Source organism: Colletotrichum phormii (assembly GCF_030913505.1).
Source record: "Colletotrichum phormii strain CBS 102054 chromosome Unknown BDP81scaffold_3, whole genome shotgun sequence".
Classification (NCBI taxonomy): Eukaryota; Fungi; Ascomycota; class Sordariomycetes; order Glomerellales; family Glomerellaceae; genus Colletotrichum; species Colletotrichum phormii.
In genome coordinates this window covers 1,496,755-1,516,718 of record NW_026851445.1, presented here as the reverse complement: position 1 = coordinate 1,516,718, position 19,964 = coordinate 1,496,755, and the positions used below count along the sequence as shown (strand labels likewise).

At 54.4% G+C, this 19,964-nt stretch overlaps 6 protein-coding genes across 6 annotated transcripts; 2 read left to right on the top strand and 4 right to left on the bottom strand.

Moving 5' to 3' along the window:
- Nucleotides 1-46: 46 nt before the first annotated feature.
- BDP81DRAFT_458080 (choline/Carnitine O-acyltransferase) lies at nt 47-2,077 on the bottom strand (the record flags this gene model as incomplete). Its single annotated transcript, XM_060593366.1, has 3 exons — nt 47-173; nt 257-1,919; nt 2,035-2,077. 3 exons carry the CDS (start codon nt 2,075-2,077, stop codon nt 47-49), a joined length of 1,833 nt encoding a protein of 610 aa, XP_060449843.1.
- A 3,077-nt stretch (nt 2,078-5,154) lies between these two features.
- Nucleotides 5,155-8,048, bottom strand: BDP81DRAFT_129845 (SWIRM domain-containing protein). The gene is made up of 3 exons (XM_060581724.1): nt 7,677-8,048; nt 7,040-7,599; nt 5,155-6,983 (listed from the first exon to the last, which is right to left on the bottom strand). Exons 1-3 carry the CDS (start codon nt 7,789-7,791, stop codon nt 5,583-5,585), a joined length of 2,076 nt encoding a protein of 691 aa, XP_060449842.1. The 5' UTR covers nt 7,792-8,048; the 3' UTR covers nt 5,155-5,582.
- A 285-nt stretch (nt 8,049-8,333) lies between these two features.
- BDP81DRAFT_129830 (electron transfer flavoprotein domain-containing protein) lies at nt 8,334-9,687 on the top strand. The gene is made up of 2 exons (XM_060581723.1): nt 8,334-8,843; nt 8,911-9,687. Exons 1-2 carry the CDS (start codon nt 8,550-8,552, stop codon nt 9,652-9,654), a joined length of 1,038 nt encoding a protein of 345 aa, XP_060449841.1. The 5' UTR covers nt 8,334-8,549; the 3' UTR covers nt 9,655-9,687.
- A 32-nt stretch (nt 9,688-9,719) lies between these two features.
- Nucleotides 9,720-11,418, bottom strand: BDP81DRAFT_458077 (uncharacterized protein; the record flags this gene model as incomplete). The annotated part of the gene is made up of 3 exons (XM_060593365.1): nt 9,720-10,541; nt 10,604-11,062; nt 11,122-11,418. The coding sequence occupies 3 exons, from the start codon at nt 11,416-11,418 to the stop codon at nt 9,720-9,722; spliced, it is 1,578 nt and encodes a 525-aa protein (XP_060449840.1).
- Nucleotides 11,419-12,694: 1,276 nt separating this feature from the next.
- BDP81DRAFT_311000 (uncharacterized protein) lies at nt 12,695-14,580 on the top strand (the record flags this gene model as incomplete). Its single annotated transcript, XM_060583687.1, has 3 exons — nt 12,695-12,852; nt 12,943-13,138; nt 13,198-14,580. The coding sequence occupies 3 exons, from the start codon at nt 12,695-12,697 to the stop codon at nt 14,578-14,580; spliced, it is 1,737 nt and encodes a 578-aa protein (XP_060449839.1).
- Nucleotides 14,581-14,883: 303 nt separating this feature from the next.
- Nucleotides 14,884-18,122, bottom strand: BDP81DRAFT_390511 (DNA mismatch repair protein MutL; the record flags this gene model as incomplete). The annotated part of the gene is made up of 3 exons (XM_060587417.1): nt 14,884-17,870; nt 17,943-18,039; nt 18,090-18,122. 3 exons carry the CDS (start codon nt 18,120-18,122, stop codon nt 14,884-14,886), a joined length of 3,117 nt encoding a protein of 1,038 aa, XP_060449838.1.
- Nucleotides 18,123-19,964: the final 1,842 nt, after the last annotated feature.

Genomic DNA, 19,964 nt, shown 5'->3' with positions numbered 1-19,964 from the left:
CAAGTTCTTCTTCATCCCTCCTCTTACAAGTGATTTCTTTCAACGCTTACAACTTGGCCTTGGCGGGCTTAATGGTGGGGATGAGCAGGTCGCGCATCTCGCCGGCAGCCTCGTCGAGGAAGAAGCTCATACGCTGGCTGCCCAAGCCTTTGGAGACGACGTTGAAGTTGATGCTATACATACATGACGGATTAGTTGAGTGTTCGGGTTACTGGGGGTTTTAACTGCTGTAGAGCGACAGAAAATAATCACGTACCTGTTCTCGTTGATCATGTAGGCAATTCCGAACCCGCCGTCGATGACCTGACTCCACCCGTATCCGTTGAAGTACTCTGAGCTAAGCTGTGACGAGGACAGGTACCACGAGGAAGAGTAGGAGAAGGCCGGGTCCTGGTAGATGGCAGGCAGCTCTTGGCCGGGCTCGAGCAGCTTCTTCAGACCGAACAAGTGTCTGTCGACACCCTTGCCGTCTGAAGCGGCAGTGATGTACTCGAGGTGGGAGTCAATGGCCTGGCGGAAGAGGTCGACCTTGGCCTTATCCTCAATGTTGGGGTCGGCCATGGCGTTGCACCACGAGACGGAGGCGTCTGACACGGTTCTGCACGTCTCGGTACGGCCTTGCTGGAAGCGGCGAGTGGCGGCCGACTCGTATGTAGGGCGGTTCTTGCCGTACATCTTGTGGTATGCCAATTGGATGATCATCTGAACGTAGGCGTCGGGCGAGCACTTGAACTTCTTGATCAATCCCTTGCCGTAACCCTGGTACGCCTGGACGGCGAGCTCGTGCTGGCTAATGACATCGTGGAAGTCCTTTCTGGCGCGGTCAATCTCGGCCTGTACTTCCTTGGTGATCTCGAACTTGACGATCTGGGGCTCAGGCAGGTTGGAACGAATTGAGGGGTCAGAGAGGTCGAGCTTGTTGTTGAAGATGAGGTCGTTGATGAAGTCGTTGAGACGGTGAGTGGGGGTTCCGTCCATCATGGAGTGCTCTCCCATGAATCCCGAAGTAGCGTTGTCGTTGACGATGAACTGAAGGGGCTTGTCGTACCAGCGGTTGGCGCCGTCGCCGTGCCAGTACTGGTGCGCGCGCTCCTCGAGGGTGACGGGAGCAGCGTCGTCAAGGCACACGACGAAGGAGGATGCCTCAACGGCCTCCAAAGATGCGGCGTTCTTGGGGCTGGCCTTGAGGAGGATCTCGCGCGCATCTGACCAGACGTCGCGGTTCTCGCTGGTCAGAGCGCCCACGGGAGGAACTCTCTGAGCCAACTCGTAGACCTTGTTGAACTGCTGCTCGAGCTCTGACGCATTGAGCTGCTTGCCGTCCACCTCGTGCAGAATCTTGAAGATTTGGTTTTTACGGATAGCAATAATGTACTTGTGGTCCTTGTGAGAGAACTTGGCCGGGTAGTCGGCGGGCTTTGCGGCGACACGGCTCGTGTTGAACATCCACTTGTAGCTGTCCATGCAGATGGGCAGTCTCTTCATGTATTCGGGCTCGAGTGTTCCGTCGTCGACCTGCTTCTTGAACTCGAGGACAGCCGAGGTAATGGCCGCGGCTCTCTTGGCAGGGTTCCTCCTCCGACGGTCGTCACGGTGAGAGTAGAAGTAGCTCACGTAGGGAACGACGGGATCTCTGTAGCTGAGGTATGCCGCATCGTTCCACCACTCGTACAGCCAGTTTCGGTGCGCGGGATCTTCTCTACGGGCGAGCAGCTTCTCCTGCAGCTTGCTGCCGACACCTCCGGGCTTGACGAAGTCCTCGACGGCCTTTTTGCTGACGGCGAACTCGGATTCAGAGAGAAGGGGGTGCAGGGTCTTGATGTAGCGCGCGGCTGTCTCTTCGAGACTCGGTACGGGCAGACGGGGCAGAGAGTCTTGGAATCTCAACATGGCGCCCTTGGACTTGTCCTCGACATATCCTGTGTGTAAATCGTGTTAGCCGGGTCAACATCAATGCGCCGTACGATGCGCATCCGCGGTCGTTCAAGGCGCGAGGGTGAGCGGCCGAGGGGCGTTTGGGGAGTCGCAATTTACCTGAAGGGAGGGAACTGTTGTTCCGCTTTGCTGCGGGAGCCATGGCTGCAAAGGTCTGGAGAGTAAGGAGACGTGGTTAGAAAGTGCGATAGACAGAGCATGCGGCAGCAAGATATGTGTTTGTATGAAAGTGTGTGGGAGACGGAAGAGAGAAGCTCCCCAAAAGCGATGGATGGAGCCGAAGAAGCGGAGCGGGGTGGGATTAAGGATGATGGCGTTGAGCCGAGGCCAAAGAGCAGAGTAGAGCAGAGCAGAGAGAGAGAGAGAGGATAGCGGAAGGAAGATGCAACAGCGTCAACGAACAAAACGTACCGGACGAGGGCGATTAAAGGTCAGATGTCTCAAAGAAGTCCTTGCCGTGGCAGACCTAGCCTCCAACGCTCGCAGTGCGGCCGACATGACCAATTCTTGCAAAGGGTAAACGTGTGGTGTGGTGTGTGAGTGGTTGGGTGGTGTTAAAATAGTTGCAGTGCAGACGCAGTGGTGGCACGCACGAAAAAAGGTAGCCGCAGAAAGATCCGCGGCAGACGGCAGACGGCAGACGGCAGACGATTCAGTCGAATGGTTTTTGGAGCCGGAGCGGAGGCTAGCCGGAGCGAGCGAGGGACGAGGACAAAGTGACAGAGTGACAGACAGACTGATACCTCAGACACCTCTGACAGAATGGAAAATGTGGCAGACGGGGAAGTGAGTGGCTGCTTGTCACAAGCCAAAACGTAGGTGCCACGCGGGAATCCCTTTATGACCAGCAGCAATGTCAACCACAGCAGGGATGTGTGGATTCCAGGCTTGCGTGTTGATGGGAGATGGTGAGGTGTGCAGTAGTAGTGTACTCTGTCAGGTAAGGTACCTCAGTTAGATACCCCAAGAGGAGGCGGCTGCGGTTCGGTACGGGGTCCGGCTATGGGGAACAGCTGGGGTATGAGGTTCCAGGCTCTCTCGTAAGGTACTCCGTAGCCGCTGTAAGCTGGGATGCTTCCAGTCGCTACAACAGTAACGGGGCGGTGGGGATGGGCTAGTTTGTCGATACCTCGGGCTACCAACGTGCAGAGGCGTAAGGTAGGTAGTGGAAGCGTGCCCGGGTGACGGGAATGGATGCTGTGTGAGGTTGACGAAGACACCTAAGCTAAGGTAAGGTAGTGAGCCTGTCCTGTCCTACGGACACTCAAGGGTCGTGAAAGATGGCGTGGGATCGCGTCTTGTCGATAAGGTGGCTGGCAGAAGGATGGGCCGGTGTAGGCAGTTCAGTTCAGCGCCGTGGAACCAAGGTAGTACAAGCTACCAGCGAGGGTGCATGTAGGGAGGGACCCAGAAGAGAAAATAAGCTATAGACACTGAACAGAGAGTATTATGTCGGGGAACCGATCGAGAGCGAGATAGATAAAGCAAGAAGTATCGAGAGGAACAGGCAAGAAAGGGAGAAAGAAAGAGTCACGCTTTCTGGCGTCTCTCTGGGTATGTCCCTGTGGTAATATGACAAGCCGGACGGGACCGTGGTCCGGAGTATTGGGCACAATTCATTCCTGGCCCTCTCAGACATCAGGTCTCTGACCTCTTCCTCCCTTAGCTTCCGTTTGCTCAGTTCTCATTCTAGAGGTGGTTTGGGGCACGATGCCCGAACGTCCGGAGGAGCGGCGGAGATGGACATTGGGGAAAAGGGCACACGCGGCGCGCCATGCGCTGCAGACCGCAGACCGCATACCGCCGGCTGCAGTACCGCAGCAATACCCAGACTGCAATTGAGTCTCGGCCCTCGATGCGTGCGCGCAAAATACCCCGGATCCCATATTGACACCAGTCACCATCTTGCCCACCTTGTCCAAATTCCCTCACTGGCTCATCGTCCCTCGGCGCATCGCGGTGCAGCCGGCAAGGTGTCTTCATTGCCTTGGTCACTTGGTGTAGAAGCGGTGGATTGGGTCTTTGAGCCGAGGTAAAACAGGGGTGTATAGACGTTTAGCTCTTGGAGCTAATCAGCCCCATGCACGCAGCTTTTACCCCGTACTTTCCCTCTTTATGACGGTGCCGACCGCATCGGTGGATACGTACGCTACGGTACCAGGTACCTAATGGGTTGTACATTGCTTACCCCAGTACGGAGTATCCGTATGAATACTCCGGCCAGTCTCCATCTCTATCTGTAGAATCCCCTCAATCTGACCTCACAAACGGCCTGAGGCGCTGCTAGTGGAGGCCGGAAAATTGTCGGCTCTCTGGTTCTGCTTGAGCCTAGGCTCTCGGTTGGATTTACCTAGGATGTTCGGTCGAATTCATTCGACAACCGGCCCAAGTTTCTACTCACGATCCGCCAAGCCCAATGTCGTCCTGACCCAGGCATAACGGTGTCTCCGATCAGAATCATCTCTTCGGCACTTGTCAGGGTCTGAGATACTTGATAAACTCCACTCCCAAGACCGACTGGGCGAGGGTTGAATCTATTCTGTACCATGAGTTTTAATACCCGTGGACCGGACAGGAGGATAGCCCCAGACAAGACCGGACTGGACCATTGGAGGATCGAGCTGATCAAGGTCCCCCTTCCGCTTGCCCGGGCACCTTGGCATCCCGTCTCAGCAGCTATCTGCTACCTGTGGCAAGACAGTAAGATGTCGCAGTACATCGAGAAAGGAAGCTGGCCGGCTTTCGACGGGAAGGTGCCTTCTTATTGCTTTTACCTTGCCTTGGGTAGGTAAGATACGTTTGGGGGCACCTTCCTTCCGATACCCAAGACAACGAGCCCGGTGTATTTACTTCATCGGCCCATGAAGCACGGCCCCACAGCCCGGACGTCTGCGGTCTGCCACACCAGCCTAGGTCACGGCCACGGCCACGGTCTCGGCACTCTATTTCACGAATTGCGGGCCAGCGTCCTAAGCACCACTGCCGCGCCGTATAGGGACTTACCTTAGTGAAGAGGCTTGCTCAACGGCCATACATAAGGTGAATCACCTTGCCTGAGCTTACCTACCTATGGAGCTCTGGGATGGTCTAGCTCGGGAAGCTCCGCAATTGGATGTCATAGCATCTGACAACCTTATGTACCATGATTCTTTTCGACATGTGAGAGCAAGCTAATGTGAGATGGCAATCTACCTATCAACCCACTAGCACTGCTTCACCACGAGATCAATGTCAGCTACAGAGCAATAGACTAGCATGTGTCAACGCCCTTTGCTCATTACGAGACTTGCAAAGCACTTTGCGACCACACAGCTCAATCACACCACTGCCCTCAAAGTTCCCTTGAGATGTGGACATCACAAGATATTGGCAAGGCGAGAGCAGGCAGAAAACGGGTAGTGTAAGTATCTAATACAGTTGCACAAACGACAATACGTCGTCGAGCCATAGGAATCCCTCCGACGCCCAAAATCATCCAGACTATTTCAATTCACCACAATTATTTGTGCCGTTCCCTGGTCATCACCGAACCAAACCCCTTGCAAAATACAGGGACCCCATTCTCCGCGCATACGCAGAGCTACGTTCGTCCCGATCCATCTCATAACTGTCTTCTTCGAGGAAGAGACACCGTGCCATGAGCCGCATCAAGCCTCGAAGCTCTTAATCTGCCCTCCGCTACTCAACGGCTGCACAGCGCCCGCTCCAGGCGCCGCCTGGAAGGTGAGGTTGGCACCGTCAGACATCGCATCCTGGGCCTGCTTGAGGCCTTGATCACCGCCCGTCTCAACTGCCGCCTTGAGTCCATCCTGCACCTCGCGGACGCGACGCTTGAACGCGAGGCGATCCAGGAACAGCTGTTGCCGTCCTCTCTCGAGCTCTCTCCGCTCTGCTTGCAAAATGGCTTCCATCTCGTTGAAGTACTTCAACTTCAGCTCCAGCTTCTGCAGAGTGAGATTGGCCGCAGCGGATACTAGTCTTGTCATCTCGCGCTCCTCGTGTGACACCAAACCGGCGGCACGGGCACCCATGGTAGCCATAGGAATGGTGGCCAGCGTTGTCGTTGTAGTAGTCGTCGTCGTTGTGACGTCTTGGCGGATGTCAATCTCCATTGAGTCGCCGTCCTTGTCTTTGCCCTTGCCATTGGTCACAGCCTCTTCCGAGTTGCCACCCTCGAGTCGCCTGCGAAGCTTGCGCGTGAGCTCTTCGGCAGACTTGTTTGCCGCTGCCGCCGTACTGGCAGGGTCAGCAAGACCGGCGAGGAAGCCGACAACGGACATGACTGGGTTATCCGCCTGGCTGAAAGGCAGATGGCCGCCCTGCTGGCCGAGCATTGCAAGGCCGGTCGGGGCATTCACGGCAAGGTCCGAGTCCGCATACTTGCCCTCGATGTCCAAGGACAAGAATTGCAAGACGCACTCTTCGCGTGTTCGCGTACCCACGTGATCCGCAATCTCATTCCAGTCATCATCCATCCTCTCGATGCCTTCAAGCAACCGAAGGATCTCGGCATCGCTCCACGGTGCGTCTCTGTCGAGGACGGTCGTGTATGTGGGATTTTCCATGCGGGTGAACTGAGCACTTGTCTGGTTGCCTGGGAGGTGGCCCTCGAGGAAGCAGCTTGGGCAAACATCGTACTTGGTCTTGGAGTTCGGGTCGGCCTGCGAGCTGTGGTAGTATAGCCTGGTGCAGTCGATGCCGCAAGTGTGACAGTTGACCTTGACAATGGGTGTCTTGGTAGCTTCTTCGATGCCCGAAACACCGTTCGTCACTGGCGTTTCGCCATTGGTCTTGGGTTCGCTCTTGTTGAGTTTTGAACCCTTAGCACTTGCTTCGTAGATGTTGCGGCTGACTTCCAAATTGAGCTCGCTCTTAGGAGCCGGTGTTGCCGCAGCCTTCTTTTCTGTATCGGCACTGGGCTTACCAGCAGAGACAACGGCATCGGCGGATGGCTGCCACGGCTGGAGACCACGAGGAGTGTCGCAAATGATCTTGAAGTGACCGGTGAAAGGGGGTCCGACGTGCGACGGCCGTTGCTCGGCGTCAACCTGCATCGATCCAGTCAGTTCAGCATACAAGACAGCGCATCAATCTTGAATCCTACCTGGTAGTTGATCAAGCCCCACTGCTCAAGGAATGAGTGGACACGCATGATGGCGCAAACGTCTCCAGCCAAGTTCCTTCTGCAGGCCGTGACAGTGAGGTATTCCACTGGATTCAATCTGTAGGTGTTGATCATGAAATCACGGTAGTCCTTGTAGACAGCCGGTGTTTTACTGCGGTTGCGGCTGTTGAAGAACTCGGACATGGCCTTGCGCTCGATGTCGTTGATTGTGTTCATGTCGAACCAGGTACTGTAGCTCGGCAATACGATGGCGTGCGTTTGCGAGATAAGATGTTCCCGAGCCGCGGATTCGAGTGTCTCCTTGGTCTTGGAGTCTTGCCCCTCCGCATCGTTTCCAGCTGCAGCTTCATCGCCGCCCTTTGCTGCTTGGCCATCCTTTGTTTCGTCGCGAGCACCGCCCATTTCCTCGTCCTGCGTAGCCTCGGGCGCGGGGCCATCGGGAGCGTCGAGAGGGTTGTCGGATGTGACACCTGGTGCAGGTGTCGCGCTGTCCTGCTTGATGCTAGGTTCGGCGACCGGGCCTTCGGTCATCTGGACATCTAGAAACATAGTCTTGTTAGATGCCATCAAGTTTACCAGTGGAAGCAGTGCCAATGGGGTTGACGATGACACGCACCTTCAGCTCCATCTCCTGGGGCAGGCGCGGCAGGTTGCAAAGGTGGTTGCGAAAGAATGGGATTGCTGCCAGGAGAGGCGGCGTTGGAAATTCCGTAATTGGGTTGGTCCTCCATGATGACTTGTGGCTGTATGGATCTTAGGAGGAGGCAGGCATCCAAACTCTTGTCAAGGCGCGCAGAAGCTCAAAGTCGCGACGCGCGAAATAGAAAACGAATTGCACGAATGGATCGCCCTATGACATGCGACTGTTGGAATTGATTGATTGATGATGCAGCCTGTGGGTGTGCCCCTCCAAAAGCGCGTGGTTCTTGATGGGAGATGATGAGGTGTGGTCGTTATGGAGTCGCGTCTGGATCTGGAGAAATTTTGGCGCGAAGATACCGGGGGAACTGCTCTGTCCTTGGGCCTCTCCAGGTGTACCTTTCCCCTGCGCATGCTCTCGCCTGTAGGAAGCTGAGGCGCGACGCCAGGTCCATCTGATCACGTGCTACAGGAGGTGTCACGTGCAGCCACCACCATCCAGCAGTTGTCATGACTAAGCTCTCGGTGCACGTCCCTTGTCCTGTGTCTTCTGAGAGGCTGAGGCCGAGAGCTCGGAGCATAAAGCCGACTGGGTTGCGGCGGCTATGCTCACCCCCCGCCCAAGCACCCTGTCGGAGAACGTCTTTACCTCTGATGACGGCACTTTAGCAGCTGAGAAAGGCTTCATGCGAACTCGGCCTAGTAACCTCGGGCCGTGTCCAACCGTTCCTTAACAACTTGAGATTCCACACAACAACACCAAGCCCTCGCTCACGGTGAGCTTCGCCGATTGTTTCTCTAAACGAGCCCAGTAAAGCCGGTACTTTTCGCATTTGTTGTAGCCACAAAAATGCTGTTCCTTGCTCGAAGAGCCGCTGGCAGCGGGGCTGTCGCAGCGTCCAGGGGACTCTCGGGGCTCCGATCTGCGTCGAGAAGAAGTCTGCTGTCGACCCTCGCCATTCTGGAGCAGAGAGAAGGTCAATTGAACCACGGTTCACTGAGCGCCATTACAGCGGCAAAGAAGCTGGGTGGATCCATCCACGGCTTTGTAGCGGGAAGCAACATCAAGGGTGTTGCTGATGAGGCGGCAAAGGTTGAAGGTGTCGAGAAGGTCATTGCAGTCGACAATGCCGCGTATGACAAGGTAGGCTACCTTTTGAGAAATTCGATAGCTTATGGAGTTCTGCGACTGACAATCTCTTATTTTGCAGGGTCTCCCCGAGAACTTTGCACCGCTGTTGGTTGAGAACATCAAGAAGGGCGGCTACACCCACATCATCGCTGGACACACTGCCTTTGGAAAGAACTTGATGCCCCGCGTTGCCGCCATGCTGGACTCACAGCAAATCTCCGATATCACCTCGATCGAGGGTGAGAACACCTTTGTCCGCCCAATCTACGCCGGCAATGCCATCGCGACGGTAGAGTCTTCCGACGAGATCAAGGTTATAACCATCCGAGGCACGGCTTTCCCCGCGGCTGAGGTTGCCAGCGGCTCAGCTGCAGTGGAGGATGGCGTTGATCCCAAGTCTGAATCTGCCACTGAGTGGGTATCAGAGGATCTCGCCAAGTCAGACAGGCCGGACCTGGCCACCGCCGGGAGGGTTGTCTCTGGCGGCAGAGGCCTCAAGTCCAAGGAGGAGTTCGACAAGGTCATGCTGCCCCTGGCCGACTCCCTTGGTGCTGCCGTTGGCGCCTCCAGAGCCGCTGTTGACAGCGGCTATGCTGACAACAGCTTGCAAGTTGGACAGACTGGCAAGGTTGTTGCACCTCAATTGTATCTGGCTGTTGGCATTTCGGGTGCCATCCAGCACTTGGCTGGCATGAAGGACAGTAAGGTCATTGCCGCCATAAACAAGGATGCCGATGCCCCTATCTTCCAAATCGCAGACGTTGGACTCGTAGGAGATTTGTTCGACAAGGTGCCAGAGCTGACTGAGAAGATCAAGCAGTAATAGCAATGTTTCTATAATTTACAAAGAGGGGTATTTCTACATTTAACTACAGTGCCATCCATATTCTATGACAGAACCTCAAGCATGGCCTTGGTGGATGTGAATTTCTCCCTCTCCTTGCCTGCGGCCCGGCCCTTTTCCTTCTCTACGCCATCAATCCTTTGCCAGTCTTCCCAGCTGGTTCTCTTAGATGCTGAATCGCCAATTTCTGCGCGAACGCCATCCCACCCTGCCGCGGGCTTCTCATTGCCCGCAGATAGGAAATGCAGACCAGACAGCCAATCTTGAATAATGGAGTCGCCCGTCTCAAAGGCATCCTGCATCGTCGAGGCAATGACGCCAGTCGGTCCTCGCTTAACCCAACCGGCACAATAGACACCGGGGGTTACCCCTGACTGCGTCGCTTCAGACGCTTCTTCCTGATCTACTGCAACAACTCTGCCGCGTCCATCGTTCATCACGACGCCTCGGCGGTCATCGAAGGCTACGCCAGCCTCTTTGAACCCGGGCAAGGGGACGGACTTGTAGCCAATGGAACGGAAGACCAAGTTCGAGGGTACCGTGACGGTTTCCCCTGTCAGTCGGGCCTGAGCGCCGGGGTCAAATTTGTGAGACAGTTCCGTTCTCTCGAAGACGGTGCTACCGACATCCGCGGGTGAAGTTTGGCTGGCCAAGAACTCGACGGGATTCAAGCAGAAGTCGAGCGACCATGACTTCTCGACATTGCCTGGACGAGACGCAGAGCCCTTGGCAACTACTTCCATCAAACGTTTTGCTGCTCTGGGAAGCGATTTGATATCGGGGGGTATGAGCGTGCTGTCCGCCGGATGAAAACCAACACTTTGAATCTTCATCAACTCTCTGACCTCCTTGATGGTGAATGCGGCCTAGATGAAAGGGTCAATCCATTTGCTTTGTTTGGTTATGGGTATCTGGGTGGTCTACTCACCTGCATTGGACCTCGCCTTCCCACGACATGAACCCTCTTGACGCGAGACGTTGCAAGCTGAGCAAGGGCCTCTTCTGTGATATCTGTCTTCCGCAACGCATCAATATCCTCGAGGAGCATTCTAGCAACATCCAGGGCTACGTTGCCTTGACCGATAACGACGGCCTCGTCTCCTTTTGTGAGATCCGGTGACAAACCGGCGTACTCAGGGAGCCCGTTATACCAGCCTACAAACTGGCGAGCTGAGTAAACGCCTTGGAGGTTGGATTCTCCAGGGATGCCCAGGGTTCTGTCCTTGGCGGCACCGTATGCGAGTAACACCGCATCATAATTCCGCAATAAGGTGGGAAAGGGCACATTGCAGCTGTCAGGGTGACGGCCTACGTCGCCTATGGATACATTGCCCATGAAGTTAAATTTGGGCGAGGCAGCAACCTCTGTGAATTTGTCCTGGCAATTCTGAGGCAGTGTAAGCAGTGTGCGCTGGTGAAGCGGATAACGGGACGGGGATATCGAACCTTGACTTCGGGATGATCCGGGGCAACGCCGAAGCGGACGAGACCAAAGGGCACCGGCAGCGACTCATACATGTCGACCGTGGTCTCTGGAAGCTGTGACATGACCCGGTAGGCGGAGTAAAAGCCTGCTGGACCGGAGCCGACGACGGCCAGTCGGAACGGGGCGTCTGGTTGCCGAACCTGTCTTGCAGCGTGAGCGGTACTCGACGGGCGCGACCCGGAAGCGCCGGTGCCCACTTCCATCCGGAGACGGCTGCAGGCTGGGCGCAGCCGGGCCCGGCTTCGGGACAGCATCATGGGACCGGTTGGAGGGTAGCCCGGGAGTAGAATTCGGTCTGATTTGATCGTTGACCGACTTAATTTGCTCCAAGCACCAGATGATGTGTCCAAAGAAATGACAAATTGCAACAAACTCGTCAATGAAGAGAGAAAATGCAACAAAAGCACATCCAATGTGAAGTAGCCCAGGTACAAGGGCCCAAGTGAGTCAAGTCAGAGAAAAGGCGTCGGCGTGGATGCTTTCGGATTTAAAACCAGCATCCGCAATCCGGAGCCGGGCCTAGGTAGTCACGGTGCCGATGTGAAGAACTCGGCGAGGAAAGGACTTTTACATGCGTTTTCGGTCCGTGCTTCATAAAGCTATTGCATGCCCCAGGCAGGGCAGGCGATCAATCTCAGAGCACCTCAAAGGCTATTAATGTTGACGAAGAAAAGCATGAAGTATTTGACGTGTTGTTGCAGTGTCTACTCAGACTACCCATACTCTGTTGCAGCTTCTCTTGAATGACAACTATCCATATCCGTCCGTACCTGTACAAGTGCCCTACTGCTTAAGATCGAGGCCTGGTCCAAGCTCTGTACGTCATTTCGACCCTCTCGGAAGTTGGGGTTTGGGGACCAAAGTGGATTTCTATGCTATCCATGATCCATGATACAGATATCCGGAGGTGAGTGATCAATGATCGTCAAAGGTGCGAATAAATAGGCAATTTCCTAGTACAGTTTTCAAGGCGAGGCAGGCTTCAATCAAACATGCCTGGACCTGAGGTGTCAAGGTTAATCGAGCTTGCTGAGGTGCACACAAAGTTCGTAAGACATCCTGCTTTGCTGCAGGTACGAGCAGTCGCCATAGCAACCGTCAGGCGCCCGCTGCAACACTAGACTCAAGATGTACCCAATGTAAACCAACCGATCTAGGAAGGCTGGAAAACAACTGGGCCTTTGATGATGCGGCTTCAACCTTTGTGAGGCTTGGGCAAACACAGGATTTGCCTGTACCTTTGCTCATCTCACCTCGGGTTTGGCCTTTCTGATTCTAGTCCCTGTCTTGTTCTTAACCATCCTTCTTCGCCCTCCACTTCACCACACATTCCCCCCACCCCCCACCTCTTTCATTCACATGTCGTGGTAAGTCAGAGGAAAGCGAGACCTCAGACACCTCACTCCAACCACCGGATACCCTTCAAGTTGGCGGCATTCCAGCCGTCTAACCTCTGTTAAAGTCTTGTCCCGCGCATTCCTCTCCTTCTTTTCTCAGACACAGCAAGGACGAGACCAACGCCGTGTCGCGACCATGGCTCACCAACCGTACCTCTACAATGTCGTCAGCAACAATTCTCGTTTTCCGGAGCCAAAGTTCGATCCAAAAGCAGTGACCCGCGCAAGCTGGGAGCCCCAGCCGCGCAAGCCGAAGCCTGATGGCCCTTTGGTTACCTTCAACCGTCACCCCGAGTAAGTACGCTTGGTCCAGAGCCTACAGCGAAGACTGTCCATATCATCTAGGGAGTAGAAGAGTTAAACTGACTGCCTATTCTGCTGTAGTGCTCACCTGGTCCTCAACCATCGATCCAACAACTATGTCGCCCTAGGCCCGAGAACGAAGAGCTGGATCAAGGCGATGCGCATCGTCCAGTTGTGCTTGAGGGTCCTGGAGTTGATCGGTGCTGCCGGACTGCTCGCCCTGCTCATCCTACTAGACAATATCGAGACTTTGGCCGGCTGGGTCATGCGTATTACGGTTCGTCCACTGCCTGTTCCGGAGCTTGAAGCATCCGAAGCTCACTGATGTTCTTATAGCCTGGTGTAGCCATGGTGCACTGTCTTTACGGCATATACCACCTACAGCGACCCGCCGGAGACCGCAGTCCTGCTTCGTCTACCGCCTACCAGCTTTTCGCCAGTATCTCGGATCTTGGAGTCATGCCCCTTTACGCTTACGGTGCTCTCACTGTCAACAACAGCGGCGGTACATGGAAGACGCGCCTTTCCGACCAAAGCCTAATGGATTATTTCCTCCCATCCGTCTTCTATACCTTCATCGGTGCTGGGGGTTTGCACTTGATCTCTCTCGGCATCTCAATATGGCTTGGTGTCATGTTCCGCAGGATTACCGAAATGCCCCCCGACATGAACCCCTTGGAGGACAACCTCACCTCCCGAGCCAAACACAAGAGAAACCAGTCCAGTGTTGCGACCTCGATGAGCGGAGACAGCGAAAAGAGAATGTCCACACCCCTCGAGGACCGTCGTCGGTCTGGTGCCCCGTATGAGGATGTGTCTCGACCACCTAGCATCCCTTTCCAACGGACCCGCGCCGGCTCAGACGTTTCTAGTTACACTCGCAATTCCTATGTTGATCTTCCCAGCCGCCAGTACCAGGTTCCTCCAGGAAATCCACAGAACCAGACGGCAGGCGTTAGCGAGTACGCTCGTACGTCTGGGCCTCGATCCTCATACCGCGGGTCTTACACCGAGGTACCGCTCCACGAAACCAACATCGCAGGATCCCGAACTTCTCTATCTTCCGCAGTCCCAATCCCCGGAGGTAAATTCACCGAGACATGGTTTGCGACGGACTCGATGATCTCCCGCACTCAGAAGCGAAACCGCGCCATGGACCAAGCCACAACAGCCGCGAACTCGCAGAGGCAGGGACAGAGAAACAGCACGTACGAAGCTGTGTCTCAACGATACAACGTCGCCGACTCCGATTCAGAGCACGACGAGAACAATCTTGCCGGCAGCGACTTTGAGAATGATATCGGCCAAAGCCCTCACCCGAACCCATTGAAGTCCCACCCGACGCCCCCAAAGACCAAGACTCCGTACTACTCGCTCAAGGACACGGCATTGTCGGAAGTAGACCTCAACTCTCGTAGGGTCAGCGGTACCAACGACATTGCCGACCAAGGACCTTCATCGCTCGTCCCTCAAGCTTGGCCGCGCAACCGTGAAAGCTCTATCCAACCCGAGGCTGATTTTTACTCCAAGCCATATGGCGAGCTGAAGTCGGCGACTCCCCCGGTTATGATTGGCGGCAACCGCCAAGTGTCGTCCGGGAACGACTTCAAAGACAACAAGTACTCGTCGGCTTATGGAAGGCGTAACGTAAGTGGCAAGGTTGCTGAGGAGGGTCTCGCAGGGTCGAAGAACATTCAGCACTACGGCGTGGCGCGATGATGAGGGGGTTTCTGAGAGCAGCGAGTGGTGTAATTGTTTGGGGAGTTTGATGAGAACACGGGTTGATTTCACGACGTTCAGTCGAAAAAGACTGGGAGGGATATGAACTGCTTCATTGGATGTAAAGCACTAGTAACGAAGAGAAGGCAACTACGCTGTGATACCAATACAAATAACAAAAGTCACCTTTGACATGTAAACTATTCAATTGCTCCTCTCGCGAATGTTTTTGAAGAAACATTGAACATCGTGAATGATACAGAACCAGTACATCACCAAGGTACCATACCATCAATTCCAACGCTATGCCCGAGCATACTTGGCCCAGTCGACCCGAGGCTCAGTCTCCTTCCACCCCATATCGTCCCAGGCACCAAGCCCGCTCAGATGCCTCATCGTCGGCCGCCCATGCGGACAATTCCACGGCTTATCCAACTCGCCCATGTGACGCACCAGCTTCTCCATCTGCCGTTGCGCCAAAGCCTTGCCAATCATGACGCTGCTGCGACACGCCCTCATGGCGAACATGGACCGCACTTTGGACGGCCGAGGCGCGGAGCTGACCTCGGTGAGGTGGTGGTCGCTGAGCAGGGAGATGAGCTCCTCGAGGTCGGACAATGTAAAGGTCGTCTCGCGGCTGAGGGGTAGCGCGAGCAGCTTACACCTCGCTCCCACGGGTTGATCACCCGAACTGTCGACGCTGACCTTGAAGCCGTTGACGTCCAATGCCGGCACGTTTTCCATGACGATTTCTTCCTCCAGGGCTGTGAGTTCCAGCTGTTTCGGGTGGACCAGTCTCTGAGATTGGACGACCGTTGTCGACTGCAGCCTCTCAAAGTTGTACTTTTCGTCCGACGCGTGTTGGTCTATGATGAATAGCTCGTCGTCCCCGATCGCATCCCCGTCTTGATCCCTGGCCGCATGTCGGACGGCAATGATGAAGCCGAGGTTGAACTGGCCGACAATAGTCATCTTTGCGAAATCCGACTTTGAGATGATCAAGGAAAGAGCTGCTTCCGCATCCTCGGCCTTGAGAGCCTCGATGCCGGAGGAGCTCTTGGACTGTCGGCTTCGCTGGTGGGTGATGCGCCTTAGCTCTGCCTGCCAAGATTCGATGCGAGATTGTAAGTCGGCCGTGTCAATCTTGACATTCTGCCTCTGCTGTAAAGTTGCGTCTTTTCGCCTGGTGCCCCCTTTGAGGGCATTCGACCGAGTCTCTGCGAGGATTGTGGGTGCCGCTGCCTCATCCTTTAGACTCTCGTCGTTCGTTGTGACGGGTGCCGGGGCCTTGTTGCGACGCGGCACGTCTATATCGGGTTTGGTTGTTGGACTTGATTGCTCTTCGGGTCTATCGGAAGCAGACTCGAAGCCATCATCCTGGCCGGCCATGGCTTCATCTGCAGGCAGCTCCTCCGAGCTGCCATCACTCTCCCTGCCCTCACCTGACTCTACATCTGCACCTTCACTGGGGTTTTCTGATAGATCAGTGCTCGCCCTGGCGATACCTTTCTGCCTCGCTGCGTTGCTCGCAGAGAACATCTGCGTCAACCTTGAGCCAAAGGAGGTTGTCGCCGCGGTTGACCTTAATGTTGAGACTGGCTCAAGTCTTGTTCTCTTTGGAGTCGGCTCAACCGAGCTGGTAACCGTGCTGTCTCCAATAGACACTGTAGCAACTTCTAGAGCTGACCGCTTAGGTAGCCGTGGAGTTGATGAAGATGCAAGAGGGTCAACTCTTGGTGTTCTAATAGGTGTCATAGCAGGAATCTGGGCCTGTCTGTTTTCGGCGCCATCGTCAGAAGCCCGTGAGACACTCCCCCGTGAAGCATCTGTTTCCTGGTGTTGATCGTTGTTTGAAAGCCGAGCGTTGAAGTCGAGGACCTGTCGCGGCGTCTTGAACGAAGTGCTCTCGGCAGCCTCCGCGGCCACCTCATCCTCTGATTCAGACGCACCAGAGTGAGGATCAGTGGCCGTAGCCTTCTCACCACTGTCTTCGGCGACAGGCTCTTCGGATTCTATCTCTCTTTCCCGTTGCAAAGCACGGCTTTCGGCTGCTCGTCCAACCCACCGGCTGAGTAAGCTCTGGGACTGTAGCTCTGCTGTTGTGAGCTTTTGTGGCTTTTTCTGACGGGGCTTGCGTGGCGGCTTGGTGCGTGAGTGTGATTGTTCGTCATCATTCTCGGAACTAAGCTCATCGTCGTCATTTGGACTCGTCTGCTTCGTCGGGGCGGCCTCTGCTCCTTTCGAAGGTGCGCCATCACCGTCGGAACCGTCGTTCTCAAGAATGGGAGCCGCTTTCGCCATCTGTGTCATTTGTGTTGACTGCTGTGCGGACGGGATGGAATAGTCTTGGGAATCAAAGAGGGAGGACAATGCCTCCTTCATAGTCTCCAGCATGCGATTCTGGTCATGGAGCATGATTGTGCGCTTATCCGGGCTGACGTTGACATCGTACAGGTGCGTATCGAGCTGAATATCCGCCAATATGAAGGGCGACTGGGAGGAATTATAAGCCCTGTAAACCTCATTGAAGACCTTGGCAAACTGAGGGAGGCCGCATGGTCTGCCATTGACGAAGAACATTTGTCGATCAGGGGTCTGACGGCCCTCTCCGTGTGCAGGGCGACTCACGTAACCCCGGACCTGGACCTTGGTAGAAGTTTTATCGTCTTGAGTAGTAGATTTCAAGCCCGGCTTAGTGGTAGGCTCGAATTGGAGGGAAAGATCGAGTTTCACCAGGACCGTCATCGTCTTGGCGCCGAAGATGTTGACTAGATTCTCTCGCGTAGTAGGGTTGCCCTTTGTAGAGAAGAGGATTATGCGTTTCCCCTTGGTAGGTTGTTGGGAGACAGAAAACTTGACGCCGGTCTGGATACAAGCATACTGGTTCAGCAATGCGATAACCTTGTTCCATTCTCTCTTGACATTGCGTTGGAGCTCGCGGCGGCGTACGGGAAGGTTGTGAAACAGGTTCCCGACGATGACGTTGGTTCCCTTCTGGGCGGCCACCACATGCGTTTCCTTGAGCTTCCCTGATGACTCGAACTCGAGTCTAGTGCCTTTGGGAACATCCTGTGCCATGCAGGTGACAATGCTGAATTGAGACAAGGCACATAACGATGACAAGGCTTCGCCGCGGAAACCAAAGGTCTGGAGGGTTGCCAGATCGGAGTAGGTTGCAAGCTTCGAAGTGTAGTGCTTCAAGGCAATTGTCTCGTAGTTGTCTGCTGAAATACCTTCGCCATTGTCCTGGACCTCTATGGAGTCCAGGCCCTGGTTCTTGAAGCGTACATCTGGGTGCACATGTCAGCCATGGAGTCTCGCCACAAATCAAGTAGGAAAGAATGTTCCCCGGATTCGCATACCTATGCTTGTAGCACCAGCGTCGATGCTGTTTTCTACAAGCTCCTTGACGACGGAGCATAGATCAACAATGACCTGACCAGACTGAATTTGGTGAATCTGCGATGGTGTTAGTACAAGACGTGGATGATGGTTTGCGGGAAGTTCACTGTGCGGCCCTCGATGGGCTTGATTGTGGCCATGATTTCCTCGATCAACTGAGGTATGATTCGTGACCCAATTATCCTTTTTCGTTTTCTTCTGCTTTTTCTCACATGACTCCTTGACAAGGTGTTTGGTCGTCGCTTGGTGTATACGCATCGACACCTTCACATTACATCCATCGGCAGGCGTCGTGAAGTGCTAGGATTCTCTGCCTAGGCAACTTAGGTGGAATGGTAGACGCGTTGACCGTGCTCAGACGCGTAAAGTGGACGCACACTATGGGCACCTCAGTCGGTACCTGACCGTGGTACCTTACCTCAGCAGGTCTTCAGCGCGTGGCAACCCGTCCGAGATATAGCCGTCGGGCTTTTCCCACCTCAGACCTGTCCTTGATGTTCAAGGTAATTGAGGTCTAGTACTGTTCAGATACGCTATTGTACCTAACACTAGATTTTATACAGCGGATGTCCCATTCCTTGATTACCTTAGTTGAGAGATACGGGTAGTCGAACGAAGATTTGTCCGTACCCAGCCATGGCAAGCCAACGAGGTACATGGATGCGGGTATCCGTACGTACTTGCTTGCACTTTGCATGTTGGCAATGTCGGCCTTAATACGGTACACCATGCCCTGGACCCCAAGGACTCCACGTTCGTAGTAGGGTGCCGTGGTTGCGAAACAAATGAAATTAAATCGAAAGGCTTGACTTGACGGAGATGTGCATACTGGAGCGCGGGATGGGGCTATGCATCACCCCGCTAATCTATGCTTTCCTGATTCCCGTAAGCTTCAAGTCCAAGTTTCCCATGCTCCCAGAGCCCACAACCTTTACTGCGCGCTACAAATATGTCCCTGACGCCTTCCCACCCTGACGTGCCTGCCAAGACTTGGCCTTTAATGATATTTTGTTTCTTCGAAATGATGTGTCATCAGGGAATTGTGAATGGCTAGAACCAACTCCCCGGTACGGGTGGGGGGAGGAGAGCACCGGCCAATATCCGCTGCATGCACTTAGGTAGGAGGAAATCTTGAACGTTAAAAGCAGATCCCCATGCGTACGGACAACCAGGTGGACTTGGATGTGCCTCTGATGGGGATAACCTTGTTTTTGGCACATGTCGGTGTTTGCATTCGTGGTGCCTTTTAAGGAATTCTAACAAACATTTTTAGAGATCGTATTCGCCAAAGGCCGACATCTCGGAAGATAGGAACGGGTTACGGGTAGCATTGCACATTTACACTGAAGCGTCATGCAATCGTTCGATTGGCCAGCTCAGTGCACTGCAACGTTGAATATTACCTTACTCCACGTGTAGAGGCAGGCAGGCTATGGCATCGGCCTACATACGGAGTAGATGTGGGTAGGATGAGAATACATTTGTCGATCTTCTTTTTTGTGCCAAGTCCCGTAGCTGTTGCGGGTTAAGAACATGAAGCCTCAACTTCTCAACAGGTCCGAATATATATGTGGGTCCGTTTGACAAAGCTGGACAACAATCATCTTGGATTCGTTACTCGCTGACAACTTCGGTATTAGTATCGATTCGACCGAAGCAGGCGCTAGTGCTTCGATTGAGATTACTGGGATGGAGGTTGTTGGGGAGATTAAGCATCTCGATCTTTGTCATCCTTCGGGGGAGTATTCGCTTCTGGGTACGGATATTGTTAAGCAGCCAGCAACACCGGCAAGGTCGGGAGAATCCAGCAGCATCACGTATCAAGAGGTAGCCAACGGTGACGAAGAATGAGCCAACGCGAGACGTGAATGATGGGCAAGCTCAGAGTTGAGGATGTAGCAGTTAAGTTTATGCGGGGTGCTGCCTTATACATACCGGGAAGGAGGAATTATAACCAACCAACCCGAGCGTCTCGTTTGCAT